Raw genomic sequence first — 25768 nt, forward strand, 5'->3', positions numbered from 1 at the left:
GGGAAAAAGACTGATGGGTTTTCCAACTTCAAAAACTTGAGATCTTCAACAGCAGTTGCATTCCGTCAAGATGTGGAACAGAGAGACCCAGCCACAGCTGTGTTGTGTAAAATGATGTATTTCCACAGTGTACAAAACAGCACTGTAAAGCAATATAAAAGGAGACCACGTCGCTGCGTTCAGACAAGTCCATACACACCAAACAAACCCACATCTGCCAGGTGGATGCTTAACCAGCAGCATAACCCCAACGGGCGAGACTGTGATTCAAACGTCACCTCTTTCATGGATAAGCATCTTAATCTGTCTACCACCTTTTTTCGTCAATCTTTCTACAACAAGTCTTTCTGCTTCTAGGCTGTTTTCTGTTTCTTCCACACTGGTTCATCCTCCTCCTCCTTGTTCTCCTCTTCCTCCGGGGGCTGGAAGATGGGGACAGGCTGGGTCCTGCAGACAATCAACACCACCATCATAGTTCCGTACAGCTGCAAACTGCTATTTCAACATCAACACCACATCAATCCACACCACGCACCCCATTTGACCCAGTGAACATACATACTAATATGTGCATCTAAAAAAAAACACACACACACAAAGCATATCTCAGCGAACTTGTGAATGTGCATACACATACGCAAACTCCCAAACATCATCCTTCTTCTTCTTCTTCTGCGTTCACTTGTATGCGCACGAGTGGGCTTTTACGTGTATGACCGTTTTTACCCCGCCATGTAGGCAGCCATACTCCATTTTTGAGGGTGTGCATGCTGGGTATGTTCTTGTTTCCATAACCCACCGAACGCTGACATGGATTACAGGATCTTTAACGTGCGTATTTGATCTTCTGCTTGCATATACACACGAAGGGGGTTCAGGCACTAGCAGGTCTGCACATATGTTGACCTGGGAGATCGTAAAAATCTCCACCCTTTACCCACCAGGCGCCGTCACCGTGATTTGAACCCGGGACTCTCAGATTGAAAGTCCAACGCTTTAACCACTCGGCTACTGCGCCCGTCCCAAACATCATCCAAAATACATCACCACAGGAGCCAGAGACAGCCACCGCCACAGACAGGCTGTGGTGCTGACTTACTTGATGATAATGATGACATGGATACTTATATAACGCCTATCCTTGGTCAGAGATCAAGCTCTAAGTGCTGTACAAACACAGGGTCATTTGCATGACAGGCTGCCCACCTGGGTAGTGCTGATTGAAAGGCTGCCATTTCGGCGCTCATCATTCCTTTCCTGTGTCACTCAGTCAGGTTCCAGTCACGCACACATACACGTTCAGACAGACATGTAACATTTTGCGTGTATGACGGTTTTGTTTATTTACCCCGCCATGTAGGAAACCACACTCCATTTTCAGGAATGTGCATGCTGAGTGTGTTATTGTTTCCATAACCCACCGAACGCTGACATGGATCATAGGATCTTTAACGTGCGTATTTGATCTTCTGCGTGCGTATACACACAAAGGGGGTTTAGGCACAAACAGGTCTGGAAATTATGCTGACCTGGAAGATCCGAAAAATCTCCGCCCTTTACCTACCAGGCGCCGTTACCGAGATTCGAACCTGGGACCCTCAGACTGAAAGCCCAACGCTTTCTTTATCCACTCGGCTACTAAGCCTGTTGGGTGGCTGCCATAGACAGGCTGTGGTGCTGAACTTACTTGGTGTAGGCGGTGTCCACCCAGTACGGGTTTTTCTCAGCGTCCTTGGCATGGCGCAGAATGGCCCCTCGGGGGTCCGTCTCGTAGGGGTCAGGTTTGCGCAAGGCGATGGACTGAGCCACATACTGTGACAGCGTGGCGCCCTTTGCCCCTACACGACCTCCCGTGCCTGAGGTCACATGGAGCAGTCAATATTTATTCATTCACTGACACATCTTGCTATAACGCATGTTCTTGAAGCTCTATGACAAACATACATGGCAAAACCAGAAGACATGAACATATTATAAGTATTCATTTATACATGCACATGATCAATGATCAAAAGAAATGTATATTCTTTTTTGCTGCCCCTTTTGAGGGTGTTGAGTATACAATAACAATACATACATGCTGAATCACAACTTCAGTCCAACAATGTCAAATGAAACAAGAATATCAACATACCAAAACTACATATACATACATACATACATATATATATATATATATATATAGAGAGAGAGAGAGAGAGAGAGAGAGAGAGAGAGACATAGATATATATACTATTTTTATTAAAATTTTTTTTTCAATCACAACTTTGGTCGAACGATGTCAAATGAAACAAGCACATTAATGTACCACAACAATATAAATATATATATATATTTTTTTTTTCATACTAACAAAACAAATCAAATAAATACGCATATTGTGACATATAGAAAAAAAAAGAAAAAAAAGAAAAAAGAATAACAACACACGTAAGGCATGTACACAATCACAAAACAAATGCATGTGAAGAAGAAACATAACGCTGTTTGAAGCACAAGATGAACAACACCACCACAACACACCATCCCCCGACACACACACACAGGGACAGGACAAGCGCACTGACCAGGTCCGGTGACCGGGAGATCAGGGCGGTGAGTCTTCACAGGGTCCTTCCTCACTTTCTCCTCGAGCTTCCGTGTGCTGGTGGGCCGGCCCTCACGGAACATCGGCAAGGCATAGGCTGCAACACGCAATCGTCTCCACATTGTATTTATATTTCTTTTCATCACAACAGATTTCTCTACATCGGCAAGGCATAGGCTGCAACACACAATCATCTCCACATTGTATTTGTATTTCTTTTTATCACAACAGATTTCTCTACATCGGCAAGGCATAGGCTGCAACATGCAATCGTCTCCACATTGTATTTGTATTTCTTTTTATCACAACAGATTTCTCTACATCGGCAAGGCACAGGCTGCAACACACAATCGTCTCCACATTGTATTTGCATTTCTTTTCATCACAACAGATTTCTCTTGAGTGAAATTCGGGCTGCTCTCCCCAGGGAGAGTGCGTCGCTACACTACAGCACCACCCTTTTTTTTTTTGTTTTTGTTGTTGTTGTATTTTTGCCTGCGTGCAGTTTTATTTGTTTTTCATATCGCAGTGGATTTTTCTACAAAATTGCGCTAAGTGCATGCTGCATACTGGACCTCAGTTTATCGTCTCATCCAAATGACTAGCGTCCAGACCACCACTCAAGGTCTAGTGGAGGGGTAGAAAATATTGGCGGCTGAGCCATGATTCAAACCAGCGCGCTCAGATTCTCTCGCTTCCTAGGCGGACGTGTTACCTCGAGGCCATCACTCTACATTGTCACATTGTTGGGAAAAGATGAAAATGACTCCAAGGAAAGGAACACATCATAAACATGGAGCCAATGGGGCGTGTGTGTGGTGGGGGCGCGGGGGGGACACTGAAGATGAACAGAGGATCAAACACTGTCCGTTTCAAGATGATGATTCGTGGTTCAGTCAGAGAAGGGCTCCAAATCAATTTGTTTCTTTAAGAAAAAAACTATCACAAAAAAAAAAGACAAAGAACATACATGAACGTGAAAACAACAAGAAGAAGAAAAGATAAACAGAACGAACTAAAACTGTAACTCCCCCCATAAAAAAAAAACCCAAAGCACAACAAGAAAACCAAAAAATAACCTGAAATCCCACCCAACAACAAAATCACAAACAATAAATCAAAAAAACAACAAAAAAAAAAAACAACCCACCCCACCACAGAAACCTACAGAGGACAAAGGGGGCAGGAAGGACAGGAGGGAACCATAGGACAAACACCAACATGGTCCAGTCTTATGGTTGACAGCATCAGTATCACACACACAGCTTATGGCTGACAGTGTCAACACCACACACAGCTTATGGCCGACAGTGTCAACACCACACACACAGCTTATGGTTGACAGTGTAAACACCACACACAGCTTATGGCTGACAGCGTCAACATCACACACAGCTTATGGCTGATAGCGTCAACACCACACACAGCTTATGGCTGACAGTGTCAACACCACACACAGCTTATGGCTGACAGCGTCAACATCACACACAGCTTATGGCTGATAGCATCAACACCATTCACAGCTTCTGGCTGACAGTGTCACATCACAGAGCTTATGGCTGACAGCATCAACACCACACACACAGCTTATGGCTGACAGTGTCAACACCACACACAGCTTATGGCTGACAGTGTCAACACAACACACACAATTTATGGCTGACAGTGTCAACACCATACAATGGTCAAGGCTGACAGCGTCAACACCACACACAGAGCTTATGGCTGACAGCGTCAACACCACACACAGCTTATGGCTGACAGTGTCAACACCACACACACAGCTTATGGCTGATAGCGTCAACATCACACACAGCTTATGGCTGATAGCATCAACACCATTCACAGCTTCTGGCTGACAGTGTCAACATGACAGAGCTTATGGCTGACAGGATAAACATCACACACAGCTTATGGCTGACAGTGTCAACACCACACACAGCTTATGGCTGACAGTGTCAACACAACACACAGCTTATGGCTGACAGTGTCAACACAACACACAATTTATGGCTGACAGTGTCAACACCATACAATGCTCATGGCTGACAATGTCAACACCACACAAAGCTTATGGCTGACAGCGTCAACACCACACACACAGCTTTTGGCTGACAGTGTCAACAACACACACAGCTTATGGCTGACAGTGTCAACAACACACACAGCTTATGGCTGACAGTGTCAACAACACACACAGCTTATGGCTGACAGCGTCAACAACACACACAGCTTATGGCTGACAGTGTCAACAACACACACACACAGCTTTTGGCTGACAGTGTCAACAACACACACAGCTTATGGCTGACAGCGTCAACAACACACACAGCTTATGGCTAACAGTGTCAACAACACACACAGCTTATGGCTGACAGCGTCAACAACACACACAGCTTATGGCTGACAGTGTCAACAACACACACAGCTTATGGCTGACAGCATCAATCCCATACACAGCTTATGGCTGACAGCGTCAACAACATGTACACAGCTTACGGCTGACTGCATCAACACCACACACACACATCTTAAGACTGACAGTGTCAACACCACTCACAGCTTATGCCTGACAGCATCAACACCACACACACAGCTTATGGCTGACAGTGTTAATACCACACACACAAAGCTTACAGCTCACAGCACTAACACCACACACAGAGCTTACAGCATCAACGTTACGGACACATGCCCAAAGTGGCAAGGGGAAGGAAGGGTGGGGGGAAGAGCAGGAAATGGGGGACAGGGGGTGTGAGTGAAGACAAAGACAGTCAGAAGCAGTCCATGAGGAGCGGAAGAGCCGAGCAGAGGAGTGGAGAGGGGAGGAGGCACAGAGAGATACACAGAGAGAGAGGACTGACGTGTGATGATGTGGTCTGCCAGCACCATTTCCGCTTGTCTCTCCTTGCGCTTTTTCCTCACCACACACAGCATGGCTCCCCTGTACACACACACACACACAGAGCCATCAGTCATTTAGTGACACGCCACACACAGCCACCAGTCATATAGTGACACACCACACACAGCCACCAGTCATATAGTGACACACCACACACAGCCGCCAGTCCTATAGTGACACACCACACACAGCCACCAGTCATACAGTGACACACCACACACACACACAGCCGCCAGTCCTATAGTGACACACCACACACAGCCACCAGTCCTATAGTGACACACCACACACAGCCACCAGTCATATAGTGACACACCACACACAGCCACCAGTCATATAGTAACACACCACACACAGCCACCAGTCCTATAGTGACACACCACACACAGCCACCAGTCATATAGTGACACACCACACACAGCCACCAGTCCCATAGTGACACACCGCACACAGCCACCAGTCCTATAGTGACACACCACACACAGCCACCAGTCCTATAGTGACACACCGCACACAGCCACCAGTCCCATAGTGACACACCACACACAGCCACCAGTCCTATAGTGACACACCACACACAGCCACCAGTCCTATAGTGACACACCACACACAGCCACCAGTCCTATAGTGACACACCACACACAGCCCACAGCCGCCAGTCCTATAGTGACACACCACACACACACACAGCCGCCAGTCCTATAGTGACACACCACACACAGCCACCAGTCATATAGTGACACACACCGTACACAGCCACCAGTCCTATAGTGACACACCACACACAGCCGTCAGTCCTATAGTGACACACCACACACAGCCACCAGTCATATAGTGACACACCACACACAGCCACCAGTCCTATAGTGACACACCACACACAGCCACCAGTCATATAGTGACACACCACCCACAGTGATCAATCAGCAGAGACAAGTCAATGGAAACAAGAAAAGAGAAAAAGAGGCAGACAACAAGGACAGAGACACCGACAGAGAACAGAAGAGAGGCCAGCAACCTGTGACTTTTCTTGGGGTCGTAGTAGAGGCGTGCTTGACCATCCCCACAGCCCAGCACCATCTGGTTCAGCTTTGGGTGCCACAGACAGCGCACGACGCTCTGTACATCATGTCGTCATTGTCAGCGGTGTCATCATCATTATTATACTATACTGCAAACGTCACTGTTGTTGTATCAGTGTTACCATAGTCATCATCATCAGTATCATTGTCATCACCCTTTGAGCGCACCACACTCTTTACATCATCATGTCATTGTTGCCAGTGGTGTCATCATCATCATCGTCATCATTATCAGCACCATACTGCAAACATCACCGTTGCTTTATCAGCGTTACCATAGCCATCATCATCAGTATCACTGTCATCACCCTTTCAGCGCACCACGCTATGTACATCATGTCGTCATTGTCATTGTTGTCAGTCATCATCATCATCATCATCACCATCATTATCAACACAACACTGCAAGTATCACTGCTGTTTTAACAGTGTCACCACAGTCATCATCATCAGTATCACTGTCATCACCCTCTGAGCGCACCACGCTCTTTACATCATCGCGTCATTGTCAGTGGTGTCAGTCATCAACATCACCATCATTATTAACATCATACTGCAAACATCACAGTTGTTTTATCAGTGTTACCATAGTCATCATTGTCATCACCCTTTGAGCGCACCAAGCTCTGTACATCATGTCATCATTGTCAGTGGTATCATCATCATCATCATCACCATGAACATCATTATCAAAACCATACTGCAAGCATCACTCTTGTTTTATCAGTATTGCCACAGTCATCATCATCAATTTCATTGTCATTACCCTTTGTGTAGACGCCATCATTATCAACACCATACTGCAAGCATCACTGTTTTTTTTATCAGTATTACCATAGTCACCATCATCAATTTCATTGTCAATACCCTTTGAGTAGACGCCATCATTATCAACACCATACTGCAAGCATCACTGTTGTCTTATCAGTATTACCATAGTCATCATCATTATCATCGCCATTATTATTAACACCATACAGCAAACATCACTGTTGTTTCATCAGTATTACCATAGTTTAGCCCAACACTCGGCTTATATTTCACACAGAGAAATCTGTTGTGATAAAAAGAAATACAAATACAAAAACAAATAAATGTTAGTGTCAGAGTGGCGCTGTAGTGTAGCGACGCGCTCTCCCTGGGGAGAGCAGCCCGAATTTCACACAGAGAAATCTGTTGTGATAAAAAGAAATACAAATACAAATATCACAGATTGACATAAGTTTACATTTGGCCCAACAGCAAAGTGAGAGCTGTATTATCAATGGTTTCTCCAGTCAATGGGAAACCATTTACAGCATAGTCTTTTGTGAAGGACTATGACTCTCAAACTAGGAGGCAAAATTGCACTGGCTCTTAGTGCTGCAGCCTTGTGGGCTAGTTGGCCTTTGGGAACCATCCCAACGCTGACTGTCCTAAAACCCTCTTGGCCGAGAGAGTGGGGGTGTACTTGGGCAAGACTATAATCAAATTCTAGCCCAAACAGTTGGAACAGCAGTTGCCTCCTCTGCTGTTCTGATGGTCATTATCGGACACGACTGACTGTCATATATATACCATAGTCATCTTCATCAGTATCGTTATGATATCATTACCCTTTGAGTAAATCCCATTCATTATCAATACCATACTGCGAACATTATTGCTGTTTTATCAGTATTACTATAGTCATCATCATCAGTATCATTATCATCACCCTTTGAGTATACACCACCATTTTTATTATCATTACTGTCGTCATCGTCACTTTTAACCTCATCATCCTGGTGCAACATCCATCTGATTATATTTCTTATACTTGATCATAAAAAAAAAAGAAAAAAAGTTAGTCCCCAATGTTAGGTTCAATGAACGTGTGTGAGTGTCTGTGCAAATGTGTGTGTGCATGCACGTGTCCATGCAAGTGAATGCTTATGTGACTGCATATATAAGTCTGTGTGTATATGCGAGTGCATGTGTACTGAGAGAGAGAGAGAGAGAAAAGAGAGAGAAAGAATGTGTGTGTGTGTGTGTGTGTGTGTGTGTAAATGAAAATGCGTGCATGCGTGTGCATACATATATGTGTGTGCCTGTATACGCTCCTTCACTAACCTAACGACTCCTTTCCACTGACTGGTGTGTATTTCATTTCAGTAAGTCATGCAGTCTCATGCCATTTCACATGCCACTGTACGTTGTTCGGGAGCACCGACAAGAAGGCATGAGGAAAGTCTTACCCCTCCTTCGATGGGAATCTCGTACACCTTCTCGAAGGTGTCTCTGTCAAAGAACACAGCACGGCCATATTTCTCTCCCTTGTCCAGAGACACACCTGTGATGATCATCCGATCGTCAGGGCTGAAGATACAATTGGTCCTGTCACACACACACACGCGCGCACGCGCACACACACAAACACATGTAAATTTTATTAGTGCAACACACACACACGGAAATTTTTATTAGAACAACACACTCACACACAGAGCTACAACTGGAGTAATACACATGACTGTGTGCTCCAAAACCTGGGCCTAGTTTCATTCTTCAGGTGTGGCGCTGTACTGAGTTAATGACTGAGGGGCAGCTACTTGAATGTCACATTCAACAACAGTACAACACAATACAATACAGTACAATACAAAATACAGTACAAAACAATACAACACAATACAATACAAGAGAGGCAAGGCCTTCAAGACTCACTTGTGATAAATTAAGTCCGCTAGCATTAATTACAGAGTAATTTCCCTTTTTTACTATCTGCACCAAAACGTTTGCAAAATAAATAAAAATTCCATGCTTAGCAAAAGAAGTTCCTGTTTGAACAAAAAATGATAATAATGACTCCTGTTGTTGTTGTGTCAGAATAAGAGGTCAAAGTGCCAAGTTTAGAGAATACAAAAAATATAAATATAACAGTAAATGCAGTTTGCATATAATTAGGCTTCTTTTTTAATTTTTTTTTTGTGCCCATCCCAGAGGTGCAATATTGTTTTAAACAAGATGACTGGAAAGAACTGAATTTTTCCTATTTTTATGCCTAATTTGGTGTCAACTGACAAAGTATTTGCAGAGAAAATGTCAATGTTAAAGTTTACCACGGACACACACACACACACAGACAACCGAACACCGGGTTAAAACATAGACTCACTCTGTTTACACAAATGCACACAGGAGGTATTCAACATAACGACTATTGTTACTTACATGGGGAACATGTTGAAGAGACCCTCAGCCTTGTGTACAGGTTGCCGGAAATTCCTCAGGTCCCACAACTTGAGGGTGCCGTCACCTGTAACAGGTAGACACTGTCACATCTGGCTGACCTCACAACAGTCAATACAACTGACCTTTTGTCCCATTCACAAGATTAAATATCAATGAAAAAAAAAAAAGACTTTAACACTACTGAGTACACTATTGGGGGCTGTGGGGGCCGGAGGTTCATGCCTTGTATAGATTTGGTGGTGGTGGCAAGAGGGGTTATACTCAAAGAATGATGTCACAGACATCTGCTACCTTTGAAAAAAAAAAAAAATCTAAAAAAAAAAAAAAAAAAAAAAAATCATAACAGGAGATGTGGTGTAGTGTATATGAATCAGTCCACACACCCTGTGGAGTCATGGCCTAGAGGTAACGCGTCCACCTAGGAAGTGAGAGAATCTGAGCGCGCTGGTTCAAATCACGGCTCAGCCGCCAATATTTTCTCCCCCTCCACTAGACCTTGAGTGGTGGTCTGGACGCTAGTCAATCGGATGAGACGATAAACTGAGGTCCCGTATGCAGCATGCACTTAGCGCACGTAAAAGAACCCACGTCAACAAAAGGGTTGTTCTTGGCAAAATTCTGTAGAAAAATCCAATTCGATAGGAAAAACAAATGAAACTGCATGCAGGAAAAAAAAAAGAAAAAAAAAAAGGGTGGTGCTGTAGTGTAGTGACGGGCTGTCCCTGGGGACAGTAGCCCGAATTTCACACAGAGAAATCTGTTGTGATAAAAAGAAATACAAATTACAACACCTCCTTGAAACAAAATCTATCACATTTCATTAGGAAAGGGGGGCGGGGCGGGGCGGGGAGGAAAAAAACAACAACCAGACAGGCCTGACTGACCTCCCCTGGATGCCAACACCCGGCTGTCGTAGGAGTAACGCAGACAGGATGTGTCAGAGCCTGGGGTGTGAGCCGTCTTGTTCTGCATGGCTACGTTCACCTGGGGACACACACCTGATACACTGTACACACTTCACCTGGATGGAGACACGTACCGTAATTAACATACACAAACACACCCAAACACACTATCAGATGCGCCTGTCGCACAAACATACCATCAGTTACGCACATTTCTCCAGGAAACACATACCATGATTAACATAGATAACACACCCAAACGCACATATACCATGATTAACATAGATAACACACCCAAACACACTATCAGGTACACATACTGCACAACCACACTATCAGATACACACATTTCTCAAGCACACTATGTGGTATGTTTACAAAGGTTCTCACACAGGTGTGTTTACAGGTGTCAGTTACTCACAAAGCTCTGTTTACAGAGGTTCTCAAACAGACTGTACACAGGTATTACTCACAAAGGTGTGTTTGTTGTGGTCCCAGAGCTGGATGGATCCATCCTGACAGGCAGCAGCCATGTAGCGGCCGTCGTTGCTATAGGTGCAGGCTGTGGGCACCTGGCGCCGACCTCCCTGACCTTTGGGCTTCATGATGCCCTTGTGCTTGTAGGGCGTGTTCACGTCCCAGATCCTCACTGTGCTGTACACACAAACAACACACATACAACACACATGATGCCCTTGTGTTTGTAGGGCGTGTTCACGTCCCAGATCCTCACTGTGCTGTACACACCAACAACGCACAAACAACACACATGATGCCACTGTGTTTGTAGGGTATGTTCATGTCCCAGATCTTCACTGTGCTGTACACACATACAACACACACATAACACACATGATGCCTTTGTGTTTGTAGGGTGTGTTCACTGTCCCAGATCCTCACTGTGCTGTACACACATACAACACACACACACAACACACATGATGCCCTTGTGTTTGTAGGGTGTGTTCACTGTCCTAGATCCTCACTGTGCTGTACACACATACAACACACACACACAACACACATGATGCCCTTGTGTTTGTAGGGTGTGTTCACTGTCCTAGATCCTCACTGTGCTGTACATACACATAACACACATACAACACACACACAACATGCATGATGCCCTTGTGTTTGTAGGGCGTATTCAAATCCCAGATCCTCACTGTGCTGTACACACATACAACACACACACAACACACATGATGCCCTTGTGTTCTTAGGTTGTGTTCACAATCTAGATCCTCACACACATAACACACATGCAACATACACAAACAACAAACATGGTGTCCTTGTGTTTGTAGGCCGTGTTCATGTCTCAAATATTCACTGTGATGTACACATACACAACAAACATGAAACACACACACACAACACACAAGATGCCCTTATGTTTGCAGGGCATGTTCATGTACCAGATCCTCACTATGCTGTACACACACACAACACACACACACACAACAAACATGGTGCCATTGTGTTTGTAGGGCGTGTTAACTCACTCGATACTGGGCTTTTTGTAATCACGTGTTCCTGTGGATACTGGGCGTTTGTATAGGTTTTTTAAAAAATCACCAAAAAATAATGACAAAACACAATGACTTGAAATTTTGAGACATGTTTATTGATAAATGGAATAAGCATGGTGCTAAGTTTCATAGCCCTTACTTTCATGGTTCATTTTTTGTAGCTGGAGTGATAAAACATAGTTTTTTTTACAACAACGAAATTGAGGGTGGTTCCAAATGCATAGAAGGAAAATTTTCAGCATTGTTGAAAGAAGGGTTATTTTCCACATAAATCACATTGAGAAACCCTGTAGAATGTAAAAAAATGGCTATTTGAGAGTTTCTGCATCATACAAATGAGCAAAAATAAATAACATGCAAGTGGCCAATTGGCAATTTGTCATACGGCATTCTTTAGTACACAAGGCATCAGTATGGTTTGAAAACAATTCATTAAAAAAAAAATAAAAGACACATGATTTTGAAATTTGGAGACATTATTACAGATAAAGTGAATAAGAAGAGCACAATTTTTCAAAGCTCTTACTGTTATGGTTCACCTTTTGTAGCCAGAGATAAATAGGATTACCTTTTTTACGACAACAAAATTGAGGGTGGTTGCACATCATAGTGATGAAATTCACAGCATTGTTGAAAGAAGGGTTATTTTCCACATAAATCACTTTGAGAAACCCTGTAGAATGTAAAAAAATGGCTATTTGAGAGTTTCTGCATCATACAAATGAGCAAAAATAAATAACATGCAAGTGGCCAATTGGCAATTTGTCATACGGCATTCTTTAGTACACAAGGCATCAGTATGGTTTGAAAACAATTCATTAAAAAAAAAATAAAAGACACATGATTTTGAAATTTGGAGACATTATTACAGATAAAGTGAATAAGAAGAGCACAATTTTTCAAAGCTCTTACTGTTATGGTTCACCTTTTGTAGCCAGAGATAAATAGGATTACCTTTTTTACGACAACAAAATTGAGGGTGGTTGCACATCATAGTGATGAAATTCACAGCATTGTTGAAAAAAGGGTTATTTTCCACATAAACTGCATTGTCAAACCCTGTAGAGTGTAAAAAAATGGCTGTTTGAGAGTTTCTGCATCATACAAATGAGTTAAAATAAATATCATAAAAGTTGCTAATTGGTAATTTGTCAAGTGGCATTCTTCAAAACAGTAGGTATAAGTATGGTCTGGAAAAAAAAAGAAAAAAAAGAAAAAGAGATGTCACACAGTCTTGAAATTTGGAGACATGATTACTGATATAGTGAATAAGCACAGTAAGCAGCTCTTCAGTCTGTGGTACTCTCTCTGTAGTTGGATGGAGATGGGGTATCCTTTACGATGATCTTTCTTGTCTAGGTAATCCATATTGTTCTTGAAAAAAAAAATTTTTCACACACATCACACTGGTAATCATTTGAAAGTTTCTGTACTGTAAGAATACACTAACATTAATCATAGGGCCAAAAACCTCACTATTTGATATCCAAAACAGCCGCTGTCTACACATGGAAAAAAAAAAAAGCAACAAAAAAAAAAAAAAAAAAAAGCACATAATCTCTTCTAATAATTTGCATAATCTGCAATGGTGTGATACACTTGAAAACAAGTGATGTCTCTTCCCTGGCACAGCTTATCACACAAAGTTACACCACATTTGGCGCACCAGTTTGGGCTTTCCCGAAATTTGACCTCAGGATAGCGTTTGCGCCGTGCAGTACAAACATGGCATTTCCTGAAGTTCTTCTTTCCACTGGGTCGTGGAGGAAGAACAGTGGAAAAGTGTGCACCTTGAAGGCGAGCCTGTGGGGTGGGCACAAGTCCTGGAGGACGGGGCTGGGCAGCAGGCTGGGCAACAGGCTGGGCAATGGGCTGGGCGATGACCTGGGCAGCAGCCTGGGCAACGGCCTGGGCAGTGGCTTGGTCAGCAGCAACACCAGCTTGATATCTGGCATTGAGTTCATTGCCAATTATGACAATGAACTTTTTCAGGGACATCCTAGATCCTCCTTGACTCCTCTGGTACTTGTCATGGAGGATGGATGCCTGGATAAGAGAGAGAGTGAAGAGGTGAAAAAATAATTTTTTCCACCACTTCATTGTCTTCCGATTGAGCGGCATGTAGGCCATGAGCTGGTCACTGCGGTCAACTCCAGCCATGTTGACTATGTAGTCTTGGACAGCTTTAGGCTTCAGTTTCCTGCCTGTCCTTGTGGTGACCTCCTCCATCTCAGCTGGGTCCATCTTGGTGGTGATCAGGTGCACTGCCTTCTTGTCCATCCACTTCAGGACACCTACTGCACCTATAGCACATGTACACAGAGAATTAGGGAAACAGTTGCAGTGGAAAAGAAAACACACACACACCACGCACACCACTACCACCACCACAACCACTAATGCACACTTACACACACACACACACAGTCATGTGCACACACACACACACACACACACACACACACACACACACATAAATGCACACACACACAGTCATGTGCACACACACACACACACACACACACACACACACAAATGCACACACACACACACACACAACACACATAAATGCACACAAACACACACACACACACACACACACACACACAAATGCACACACACACACACACACAACACACATAAATGCACACAAACACACACACACACACACACACACACAAATGCACACACACACACACAAATGCATACACACACACACACAAACTCAACAATGCCTGTGTACCTTTACACACACCACAGATGTGTCAACAGTATTTGTATATGTGATGTAGATGAAGTACAAATGAACAGATCATATTCATAATATCAGTTGTAACACAACCATATGTGGAAAAAAGTATATCCTGGAGGATGTATGATTTATAAATTATTGTGTGAACATATTATGATAGGGAAACAAACTCATGATAAATAAAATTACTACATACCTTGGCGTAAAGCGTATACATGGCCGCGTGGTGGGGCTGCAGAAACCAGCTGTCTGGGCATACCCTTCCTGTTCGGCCGCACAGTCCCAACACAGTGAGTATCCTGCATCACCAGCTTCTCCGCCAGCTCAGGGCAGCAGTAATAGTTGTCTACATAGACTGTCCGGCCTTTATTCAGGAGGGGCTCTGCTATTCTCATTACCACATCCACCGGTTTGTTGCTGATGTTGGGGACGTTACCAAAAATTTCGAAATCAAACACATAAGCTGATGACGACTCACACAGCTCGTATAGTTTGATCCCCCATTTGACAGGCTTGTCCTTCATGTACACCCTGAAGCTCAGCTTCCCCCTCCATGGGCACATTGCCTCATCAAGGCAGATGTTCTCCTCTGGGATGTAGAGGGCCTTGAATCTGTCTCGCAGATGGGTGTAGACAGGCTGGATTTTGTGGAGAGGATTGTGGTTTTCTTCTCCCCGAGGAATATATTCTTCATTGTTCGAGACATGCAGCATGGCCAGAAGTAGATTGAATCTATCCCTGGACATGATGTTGGCAGCAAATGGTGATACCAGGATAGGGTTAGTTGACCAGTAGTCAGCCACTTGTGGTTTATGGGCGAGACCCATGTGTATAAGTATCGCCAAGAATCCAGTCATTTCATTCTCTGTGGTGTTCTTCCACTTCCTAAAGAGACTGTGGGGTGGCAGAACACCTTTCTGTTGAAGGGACTGAGCGGCATATCGGTTCGTTTCTTCAACAATATGCGTCATGATCGCGTTGTCGAATATCGCGTCATAAAAGTCTATAGGGGCGTGGCCAGTCATCCCTTGTAATTGCAGTCCGTGCAGTTCTTGGTCAGTGTAAGGTGGTATGGCAGGGAAAAAACTAAAATCCTCATGCCACTCTTTGCTCATAAATTTCAGAAAAGTGTCCATGCTCTGGTCAGCCAGTAGGCCGTGTGCGCCTGCCTCTCTTTCACTGTCACTGCCTGCATCGCTTGCCACGCCTCTCTGCTCTTCCACTTCAGGTTCGATGTCCGACAAACTTTCATTTTCACTCGCCTCGGATGCTAAAAAATCACTCTCCTCGTCTTCTTCACCATCTTCGACATCTGATCCTTCAGTTTGGACCAGTTCTACGGCTTCTCTTAGGGTGTAAACACGCCTTCCTTGTCTGCTCTGTGTACCACTCGTGCTGGGTTGCGACGCCATTGTTGTTTGTCTGAACACAAAGGCCTGGGTGACGACAAAAATAGCTCAACAGCACAGCAACAAGCGACGTGCCAGCCACTCCAGTGGTCAGAGGTTGACCTATGCTAATTAGGCTGTAACCTGGATGGCTGTGTCTGTGACACCGGGTTACGACGTCACTTGTGGAAATTTTTGAAGGTCGGAACGGCAGTACTCGTTGTTCGTATAAAACCGGTTGGAAACGGACAACGGAAATACCCGCTGTTAGTATCGAGTGAGTTAATGTCCCAGATCTTCACTGTGCTGGACACACACATGACACACACACAACATACACACGCAACAAACATGGTGCCCTTGTGCTTGTCACGTGTTTATGTCTCAGATCTTCACTGTGCTGTACACATACACAACACACATGAAACACATACACAACATACACACACGAAACACACATGATGCCCTTGTGTTTCTAGGACATGTTCAAATCTCAAATCTTCATTGTGATGTATATAAACACACAACGCACACACAACACACGATGCTCTTGTGTTTGAAGGGTGTATTCCCATCCAAGATCCTCACCATACTGTACACAAACACGTACACACAGACACCAGGCTTTAACATGTGTTTCATACATATTTTGTGGGTGTTGTGGTGGTGGCACTGTCCACACATACACACACACACCACAGGGCCTTCACACTTGTCTGACAGAGCATTCATGGGGGTGGGGGCGGGGGTGGGGGTGGGGGTGGAGGAATTAGGGGGGAATTTTAAAAAAAATGCGTGTACAGTAATGATCACAGTTGTTGAGGAAGAACTAGTAGTTCGTGCCACAAATCAACAGTCAGGACACTGTGGGTTCAAACTTTCGTCAAAAGCAAACCACTCTGTGTGTTCGTCATAAACTGCTGACAATGCGACATACCCATCAATGGAGCATGTCATGAACTCTTCTCGTAGCTTAGGGTTCCAGCATCCATCATTCAGCATTCCTGTGTGACCCTGCACACACACACACACACACACAAACACACATATGCATTCATCAATGTGCACACACACACACATAAAAAAATCAATGGCATTAGAATGATTGTATATAAAAATGACTGTATGTATTTGATCTTTGATCTCTAGAAATGTATTCACACTGACAAAATCAAAAGCACTAGCGAACAAAATAAAGGCTAAAGCCAACAAGCTAAAAGCACCGACAACTGATTGAGAAAGCAAAACCGTACATACCCAATGCAGTTCAAAAACATCTGTACTCGGTCCAAGGTAAGTAAGCAGGTTTATGGATAAATCAGTATTGAGGGTACACAGTGTAGTTCGAAAATATCTGTACTCGGTCCAATGGAACTAAGCAGGTTTATGGATAAATCAGTATTGTGGGTACACAGTGTTCAGTTCGAAAATATCTGTACTCAGTCCAAGGGAACTAAGTGGGTGTTATGGATAAATCATTACTGGTGGGTACAACATGGTAGACTAAGGTCACACTCACAGCTCTCTGAATCACTGCACAGCTCAGTGCTTCCCCCCTTCCACCCCCCCTTACCTTGGTGCTGGAAGGATCCACCAGGTACTGGTCTCCCTTGACACACTCGCACTTCTCAAAGCCATCACGATCGATGACCTTGGCCTGAGCATTGCCGGAGATGACCAGAATTACATCCCCTGTGGTGCTGTACTCCAGACCTTTGATCTGATGGCTGCAACACACCACAAACACGGTCTGATTTTTTTTCTTCTCTTTGCGTGTGTGTGTGTGTGTGTGCGTGTGTGTGTGTGTATGTGTGTGCGCGCACGTGCGTGTGAAATCATTACAAATATTTTCAAAGTGAAATCTAGCTTTTATATTAAGGAACACCACCATACAAACAAATAATAAACACAGCGTAAAAACCCCCCCAACAAAATCATTAAAAAAAACCCCTTCTAACAAAAGACAAAGGACCATGGAAAAAGTAAAAAAAATGACAATGACACACACACATACACAGATACGGCACACACACACACACACACTCACACACACCCCATGTTCACATTCACGCACAATAACACACACCACATACACAAGAAACGAATGGTGAGTGCCAAAAAGCAGAGCTCTGTAAGTTGGCTCTAATCTGGCAAACAGGCTGCTGTGCAAACGAGTACACAGATGTATCAATAATAATATTAAAGGCCACTTCTCCCACATCCATTACGCCACCACCACCCTTCCAACCTCTGAACCTGCCACTCCCTTATTCTCCTTCCTCTGTGTTTGTGGACTGCAACTCTCATGTTCTCTTGCATGTGTCAATAGGTTTTTATGCACATGTCCGTTTTTACCCTGCCATGTAGGCAGCCATATTCCACTTTCGGGGGTGTGCTTCATTATCGTTTCCATAACTCACTGAATGCTGACATAGACTACAAGATCTTCAGCCTGTATGTTTGAACTTCTGCGTGTGTATACACATGGGAAGTGGTTCTGGTGCTAGCAGGCATGCACATATGTTAAGCTGGGAGATCAGAAAAAAAAATCTCCACCCTCAATCCACCAGAGTGTGCCAACACCGAGGAATGAACCTAGGTAACTCGGGTGAGCCTCAAGCACTCTAACCAATTCCACCACCACACAAAAATATTTTCCCCATCCTTGTGAAAAGATGCAAAAATCAATGAACAACAACAACAAAACACACACACACACACACACACCTTTCACACGGGCGCAGTGTACGGAAGGACTGTAGACTGGCATCCATGCCCGCAAAGTCCCAGAATCGAACATCATAATCCAGACTTCCTGTCACCAGGCGTGCTCCTGACGGGTCCAAGCTCAGTGCTGACACCTGGAGGTATACACATTGTACATATATATATATATATATATATATATATATACTGACTGCAAATGTGTGTGTGTGTGTGTGTGTGTGTGTGTGTGTGTGTGCAAATGCACTGCAATGGGTGCATGCACAGGCACAACACTAGGCTTATATCTGGCTCTTTGTGTTGCAGCCTCTGGGGCTAGTTGGCTTTTGGGAACCATCCCAACGCCAACTGTCCTAAAACCCTCTTGGCCAAGACAGTGGGGATGTAACCTGGGCGAGACATGCTCCACTATCATCAGATTCTAGCCCAGATAGTCAGGACAGCAGATGCTCCATTATTATCAAATTCTAGCCCAGACAGTCAGGACAGCAGATGTTCTGCTGTTCCGGTGGTCATAGTCAGACATGACTGACTATCATACATACATAACTGTGTATATGTGTGGTGAATATTTTGAATGCCATACTGAAAGTAGCCACCATTCAGCAGCACATGTGCAGCTAAGTATCTGTTGATATTTCTTTTGTTCCTGCATTTTACTATTCATTGACTAAAAGAAGTGGATAAAAAAAAAGAAAAAAAGCTGAAGCGAACACTTATTCACTGACTCACTGTTTTAGAGCCATGGTTCAACACCACTTCATGACTGATGGGGATCTTGCTCTGCAAAGTCTGCAACACACAGACACACACACACACACACACACACACACACACACACAAGCAAATGGTGAAAAGAATCAATGATCATAATAATTATAATAATAATGGATACTTATATATATAGCACACTGTCCAGAAATCTGCTCTAAGTGCTTTACAAAAACGCTTTTGTTAACATAAAACATTACATCAATGTTACATACACACACCAAAATGTGACTACACACACACACACACACACACAATGTATGCATATATTTTAAAATACATGTGTATCTAACAGCTACCTTAACACAAACGCACACATAGGCAGGCACAAACTTACATAAACACACACACACACACAATACACATTCATATATATGCATATAGTTATGTACACATACATATGTATACACACATAGTCAAGCACAGCTAAAGCAAAGGAAGTGGACCTGCCACAATTGAACTTATAGCTGAGGGAAAATGTGAATTTTGAGACAAGATTTAAAAGATGTGAGGGAATCAAAATGACAGAGGTTATCAGGGAGCTTGTTCCACGTCTTTGGCGATTGAAAAGAAAATGATCTGTGTCCATAGGTCTTACTTCCTGACGTGACATATCAAGTTCATAACATAACACCCTGCTACACGCACAGTTGAGAATGGGAGGGTCTGTTCACATACATCTCATAATGACACCATCAGTTCCAGCCAAGTGAGGCAACTCTGCTAGCTGCTGCATCCACAACTGATGGGTGTTGTGTCGAAAGTTATTGTCATTAGAAATATCTTCCTTGATGCTTGGGGAATATAGAGGGCGGCAGATGAACAACAACGGTCAGGGCCATAGAAGATGACAGTCTAGTTTCTGTTTGTTACTTTTCAGTTATTACACATATTCTTCACTACACATGAGATGTGTTTTATCTTATTTGTCTGAGCGACAACACAACAATGGTTTGATATTGGGCAGATATATATCAGGATAGCAACAGTGTGTAACAGGAAACACTGGAAGAAATGCCATCACTATGTAAGTCACAGCATGCTATAAAATGCAAACACTTCACACACCATGCTGGTGTGAAGCTGAGTGGCTAATGAACGGCTGCAATGGTGCAGGTTGTCATCAACCAGTAGAGAAATGAGGGGGTCAGGGGTGGGTGGGTGGGTGGGTGGGGATTATGTGAAGTGATGGCCTAAAAGTAACGTGTCTGCCTAGGAAGCCGGAGAATCTAAGCACACTGGTTCGAATCCCAGCACAGTCGCCAGTATTTTCTCCCCCTCCACTAGACCTTGAGTGGTGGTCTGGGCTCTAGTCATTTGGATGAGATGATAAACTGAGGTCCCGTGTGCAACATGCACTTAGTGCATGTAAAAGAACCCATGGCAACCAAAGGGTTGTCCCTGGCAAAATTCTGTAGAAAAATCCACTTCGATACAAAAAAACACCCCAAAAACTGCAGACAGGAAAACATACACACACAAAAATAAAGAAAGAAAAAAAGGGTGGCACTTTCGGTGTAGCAACATGCTCTCCCTGGGGAGAGCAGCCTGAATTTCACACAGAGAAATCTGTTGTGATAAAAAGAGTAATACAAATTATTTGCTGCCATTATACCATTTGACCTAATATAACAAAGCACACATTTTGAACATTGTGTTTGTATGTATGTGTGAGTGTGTGTGTGTGTGTGTGTGTGTGTGTGTGTGTGAGTGTGCATGTGTGTGAGTGAGTGTGTGTGTATAAGCTGTGCATGTGGGGGAGTAAGGGCAGGATACAGGATGGACTCTGTGTGTGTGTATGTGCATGCATGTGCACACAAGCTTGTGCATGCGTGTGTGCAGCTGGTTTCTTTCATTTCAATTAAGGTGACTAACACTGTTTTTCTTGTCCAAGCTCAAAATCAAATTGTTGCAATGAATTCACAATACATGATACCAAACCAAATGCTTCCACCCACCTACAGCCATTACCTACGAAATGCTGAGATCAATATGCTAGCTCTGTCAGCACACAGAAAAATTGAACAACATAATCTGACAACAGGCAGACAGACCGTCTGACACACAAACTGACTGACAAGCCCAGACAAACAAACAAACAAACATACGACTGACAAACCAATGTCTGACCTCTTCTTCCTCTTCCTCCTCTTCCTCCTCGTCAGAGTCTGGTGGCCTAGCCCCTGGAAGTGGGGGACCCACAAGACTCTCCCCCTTCTTCTTCCTTCCGTCCTCACCCTGACCACTGGACCGGGAAACGTCCACCTTACCCTGAGCTCTGTTCACCTGTGGGTTTGAAACCTGGGGGGAGAGGGGGGCCCACCACGTCTTCATCCTGTTGTGTGCTGCCACCAGATGATGCCCCAAGAGGTTTGAACCCAGGCGGCAAGGGAGGCCCCACCACCCCATCATCGTCACTGTCTGCAGTGTGCGGTTTTCTCCTTTTGTCTTTGGAGGGTTTGCTGTGTCCAGGTTTGGAGGAGGAGAGTTTGTCCTGGCCTGACGAGGATGCAGAATCGTCACTGTCAGAGTCACTGCCGCTTGAGCTTTCGGAGCTGCTGGTTTTGGCCTTGGGTGTTTGTTTCTGTGTTGTGCGGGAAACCAGCTCCTCTATCTTGTCTGCATCTGTTAAAACCGTCTCTGTATCCTCTGACAGAAAAAGAACGACACATACTTTCATGGTTTTTGATGCAAAATGACATAACTGAAGGCCATATCAATATTACATTTTGTGATTATGTTAAAAGTGGAGCATCTTCAATCTGGAAAACGTAACAGTCAACTATACTGTGGTTTGATGTTGTGCTTTACCATTTTTACTGTAGTATTGGTGGTGGTGGTGGTGGTGAATGGAGCAGAAGGTGTGCTCAGTGCTGTGGCTGGACAGGAGTGAGTCACAGAATATATCTTCATGCTTAAATTTTACACAATAACAAAAAATCAAAACAATGAAAACTGATGTTACTGGTAATTAACAGCTGGAGACAATGTGTGTGTGTGTGTGTGTGAGAGAGAGAGAGAGAGACAGAGAGACAGAGAGAGAGAGAGAGCTTACATCAGGAAAGTACAAAAGCGCGCTTGTGTGTGTGTGTGTATGTCACTATGTGTGTGCATGCATGTGTGCGTGTGTGCATGTACATGTGTCTGTGTGTATGCATGCATGCATATGTGTGTGTGTGGGTGTGTGTGTGGAGGGGGGTAGGGGGTAGGGGGTAAATGTGTGTGTGTATGCATGCATGTGACTGTTTATGTGTCAGAGTGTGAGGAAGAGTGATAGACAGACAGACAGTATGCTGACAGAGGGCGGTGACCAACCTCTGGAGGCCTGTGTTCTCTCAATTGCTGTCTGTCTGGCCTCCTGAAACATGGCCATAAAGTCAAACGTCCTCGCCTTCTTCTCTCCCCCTGAAAACAGTACAACACAGTATGTCAGTGGCGTGCACACACACACACACACACAAACACACACACACATACACACACCACAGTGACATACACCTGCAATGTAAAGAATACTGCTTTCAGGATAGGAGATAAAATGACTCATGAATTAAAAGGTTTCTCTAAAATTCTTTTTTAAAGTAAAGTCTTCTATTACTTCTAAAACAATGAGATCTTTTGTATCTAAAACCATGCTGCAATATGTTGTATGCATTTAACTCATTATCAGTAAAAACAGAAGCTTGCAGTTGGGCAAAAAGCCAAGTAAGAGCTGTTTGATCAATAATCTCTCCACTGCAATGAGAATTCATTTAGAGCTTAGTCTTTTGTGAAGAATATGGCTCTTAAACTGGGAGACAAGACTGACTGGTCTTTGTGCTGCAGTCTGGGGACCTATAGCTGGTCTGTTGGAACTAATTCCAATGCCGACTGTCCTAGAGCCCTCTTGGCTGAAAGAGTGTGGATGTAACTTCTGCATGACACTCTCCACCAAATTCTAGTCCAGATACTGGGAACAGAAACCGCCTCCTCTGATGGTCATTTAGTCAGAAACAACTGACTTTTATATTGTATACATCAGTAAAGTATTTAAAGATCTAAATACTCACAAATGTTAGATTCAGTCAAAGTTTTTGGCTATACAGGTGACTGTGAGCCTTACTCAGTTACTGGCCAGAAATTCCAGGATACTTTATTTAGAAGATTGTTGTTGCTTCTGCTTTCTTCCAAATCCAATCAGCTGCCTTCGTTCCTAGGGCCAGTGTCATGAACAGAATACAGAGTGGTGCACTTATTTCTTTACAACATTCTTTTTGCTTTTGTACTTGGCCTGACCCTTGTGTTGATATGTACTGTAGGAACAGCAGCAACAGTAGTAGTAGTAGTAGTAGTAGTAGAAGTAGTAGCAGAAACAGAAGGATAAGGATAAGGATCTGGATCATATCTTTTGCAGTGGCCATTATCGCTATGAACTCGGGAGTCGCGGTAGTAGTGATATGATTATACTATTAGTAGTAATTATACTGGTAATACTAGTAGCAGATGCGTCAATAGTGGGTAGTAGTTCATCGCGATAATAATTTTATAGACGAGCAGCAGCATAAGTGGTAATACTTTGCGATGATAAAGATTAGAGGCCAATTCATCTGTTTTGCATGACATCATAAATAATCACTCTGCTTTGTGACTTCACACACTTTAATTATAGTATCAGTGTGCATCGCAAACGTCGATACAACGAATGAGAAAACATATCTAACACGTTTGAGAGATGATGTAAAAGAACGACCATATCACACTGAAGCATATATACGTGCTGAGCAATAACAATCACTTAAATGTTTGATAGATATATCAATATATTTGTAACATCGACGCTTACCTTCTTTCGCTATGTTTTTAGAGTCAGCCATTTTGAATGTTTGAACGGAAGTACAATTTCCAAGGGACACTACTTCGCTCATTCTCACATTTAGTTTCGGTTTTTGTCAGTGTGATGGCGCACGGTCAACGGCAACCCCATTGACTAATAAATATGGTCAACTCTGAAGCTTTACTGCCTTTGCTGAGGAAATAAATATATAAATGGGTAAAACAGGCTGGCACGATGTGTGTGTGTATGTGCGTGTGTGTGTGTGTGTGTGTGTGTGTGCGTGCGTGCGTGTGTGTGTGTGTGTGTGTGTGTGTGTGTGTGTGTGTGTGTGTGTACTATACAATTGTCACAACAGATTTATTGAGTCTATCTGTTTGAGTGTGTGTGTGTGTGTGTGTGTGTGTGTGTGTGTGCATGTTATAGTGGGTGTCTGTATTTTGTGTGAGGTCTGGGTGTGGAAACAGATGCACAAAAATGTATAAAACCCGAGCTATAAAAATTATATATCATACCTTAAAAATGTTAATTGCGCCTGGTATACATGCAGTTTGTGTTTCTGTGCACCATGATCAGGCTGGCCTGTAGCTGGAGATGTGATCATTCCAGTGGTACCTATCTTTCCTTACCACAATTTAGTTATCATTTCATTTTCTTCTGTCGTTCCCCACCTGTCCCACTTTTTCAGTTCTTCTTTTATGTGGTTGTAGCCTTCATTCCAGTCCCACATGGAAGAGTTGTTGCCCAGTAACACAGTGAAAGGCTGACCTCACTGCTGTGAGGAAGGATGAGGAGGGGTACATGTGTGTGTGTGTGTGTGTGTGTGTGTGTTTGTGAGAAGGGTGTATGCTTACATGTCTGCATGTGCATGTATGTTATACTGTATTACTCTTTGTCACAACAGATTTCTCGAGTCTCTCTCTCTCTGTGAATGTGTAGCTAGGTTGTTTTGTTTTGCATTGTATTATGTTGTACAGTAAGTATTGTATCACTTTTTGCCAGAAGAGATTTTGCTGTGTGCAGTTCAGGTTGTTTTTCGCCACCGACAGTAGGTTGCCACAGTGCGACAGCACCTTGGTTCGTTTTTTGTTTTGTTTTT

General features: G+C 43.6%; 1 protein-coding gene across 1 annotated transcript; it reads right to left on the minus strand.

Annotated features, from left to right (window-relative positions):
• Positions 1 to 98: 98 nt before the first annotated feature.
• Positions 99 to 24721, minus strand: LOC143280644 (WD repeat-containing protein 70-like). The gene is given in 17 exon segments (XM_076585370.1): positions 99 to 447; positions 1688 to 1856; positions 2568 to 2684; positions 5452 to 5531; positions 6511 to 6611; positions 8791 to 8929; positions 9767 to 9851; positions 10672 to 10771; positions 11166 to 11346; positions 17302 to 17378; positions 17938 to 18091; positions 19092 to 19225; positions 19821 to 19880; positions 21990 to 22182; positions 22184 to 22508; positions 23175 to 23264; positions 24682 to 24721. Coding segments are annotated over 17 exon segments (2130 nt in total). The 5' UTR covers positions 24713 to 24721; the 3' UTR covers positions 99 to 353.
• Between the last annotated feature and the right edge of the window lie 1047 nt (positions 24722 to 25768).

The sequence above is a fragment of the Babylonia areolata genome, chromosome 3, assembly GCF_041734735.1.
Source record: "Babylonia areolata isolate BAREFJ2019XMU chromosome 3, ASM4173473v1, whole genome shotgun sequence".
NCBI lineage: Eukaryota > Metazoa > Mollusca > Gastropoda > Neogastropoda > Buccinidae > Babylonia > Babylonia areolata.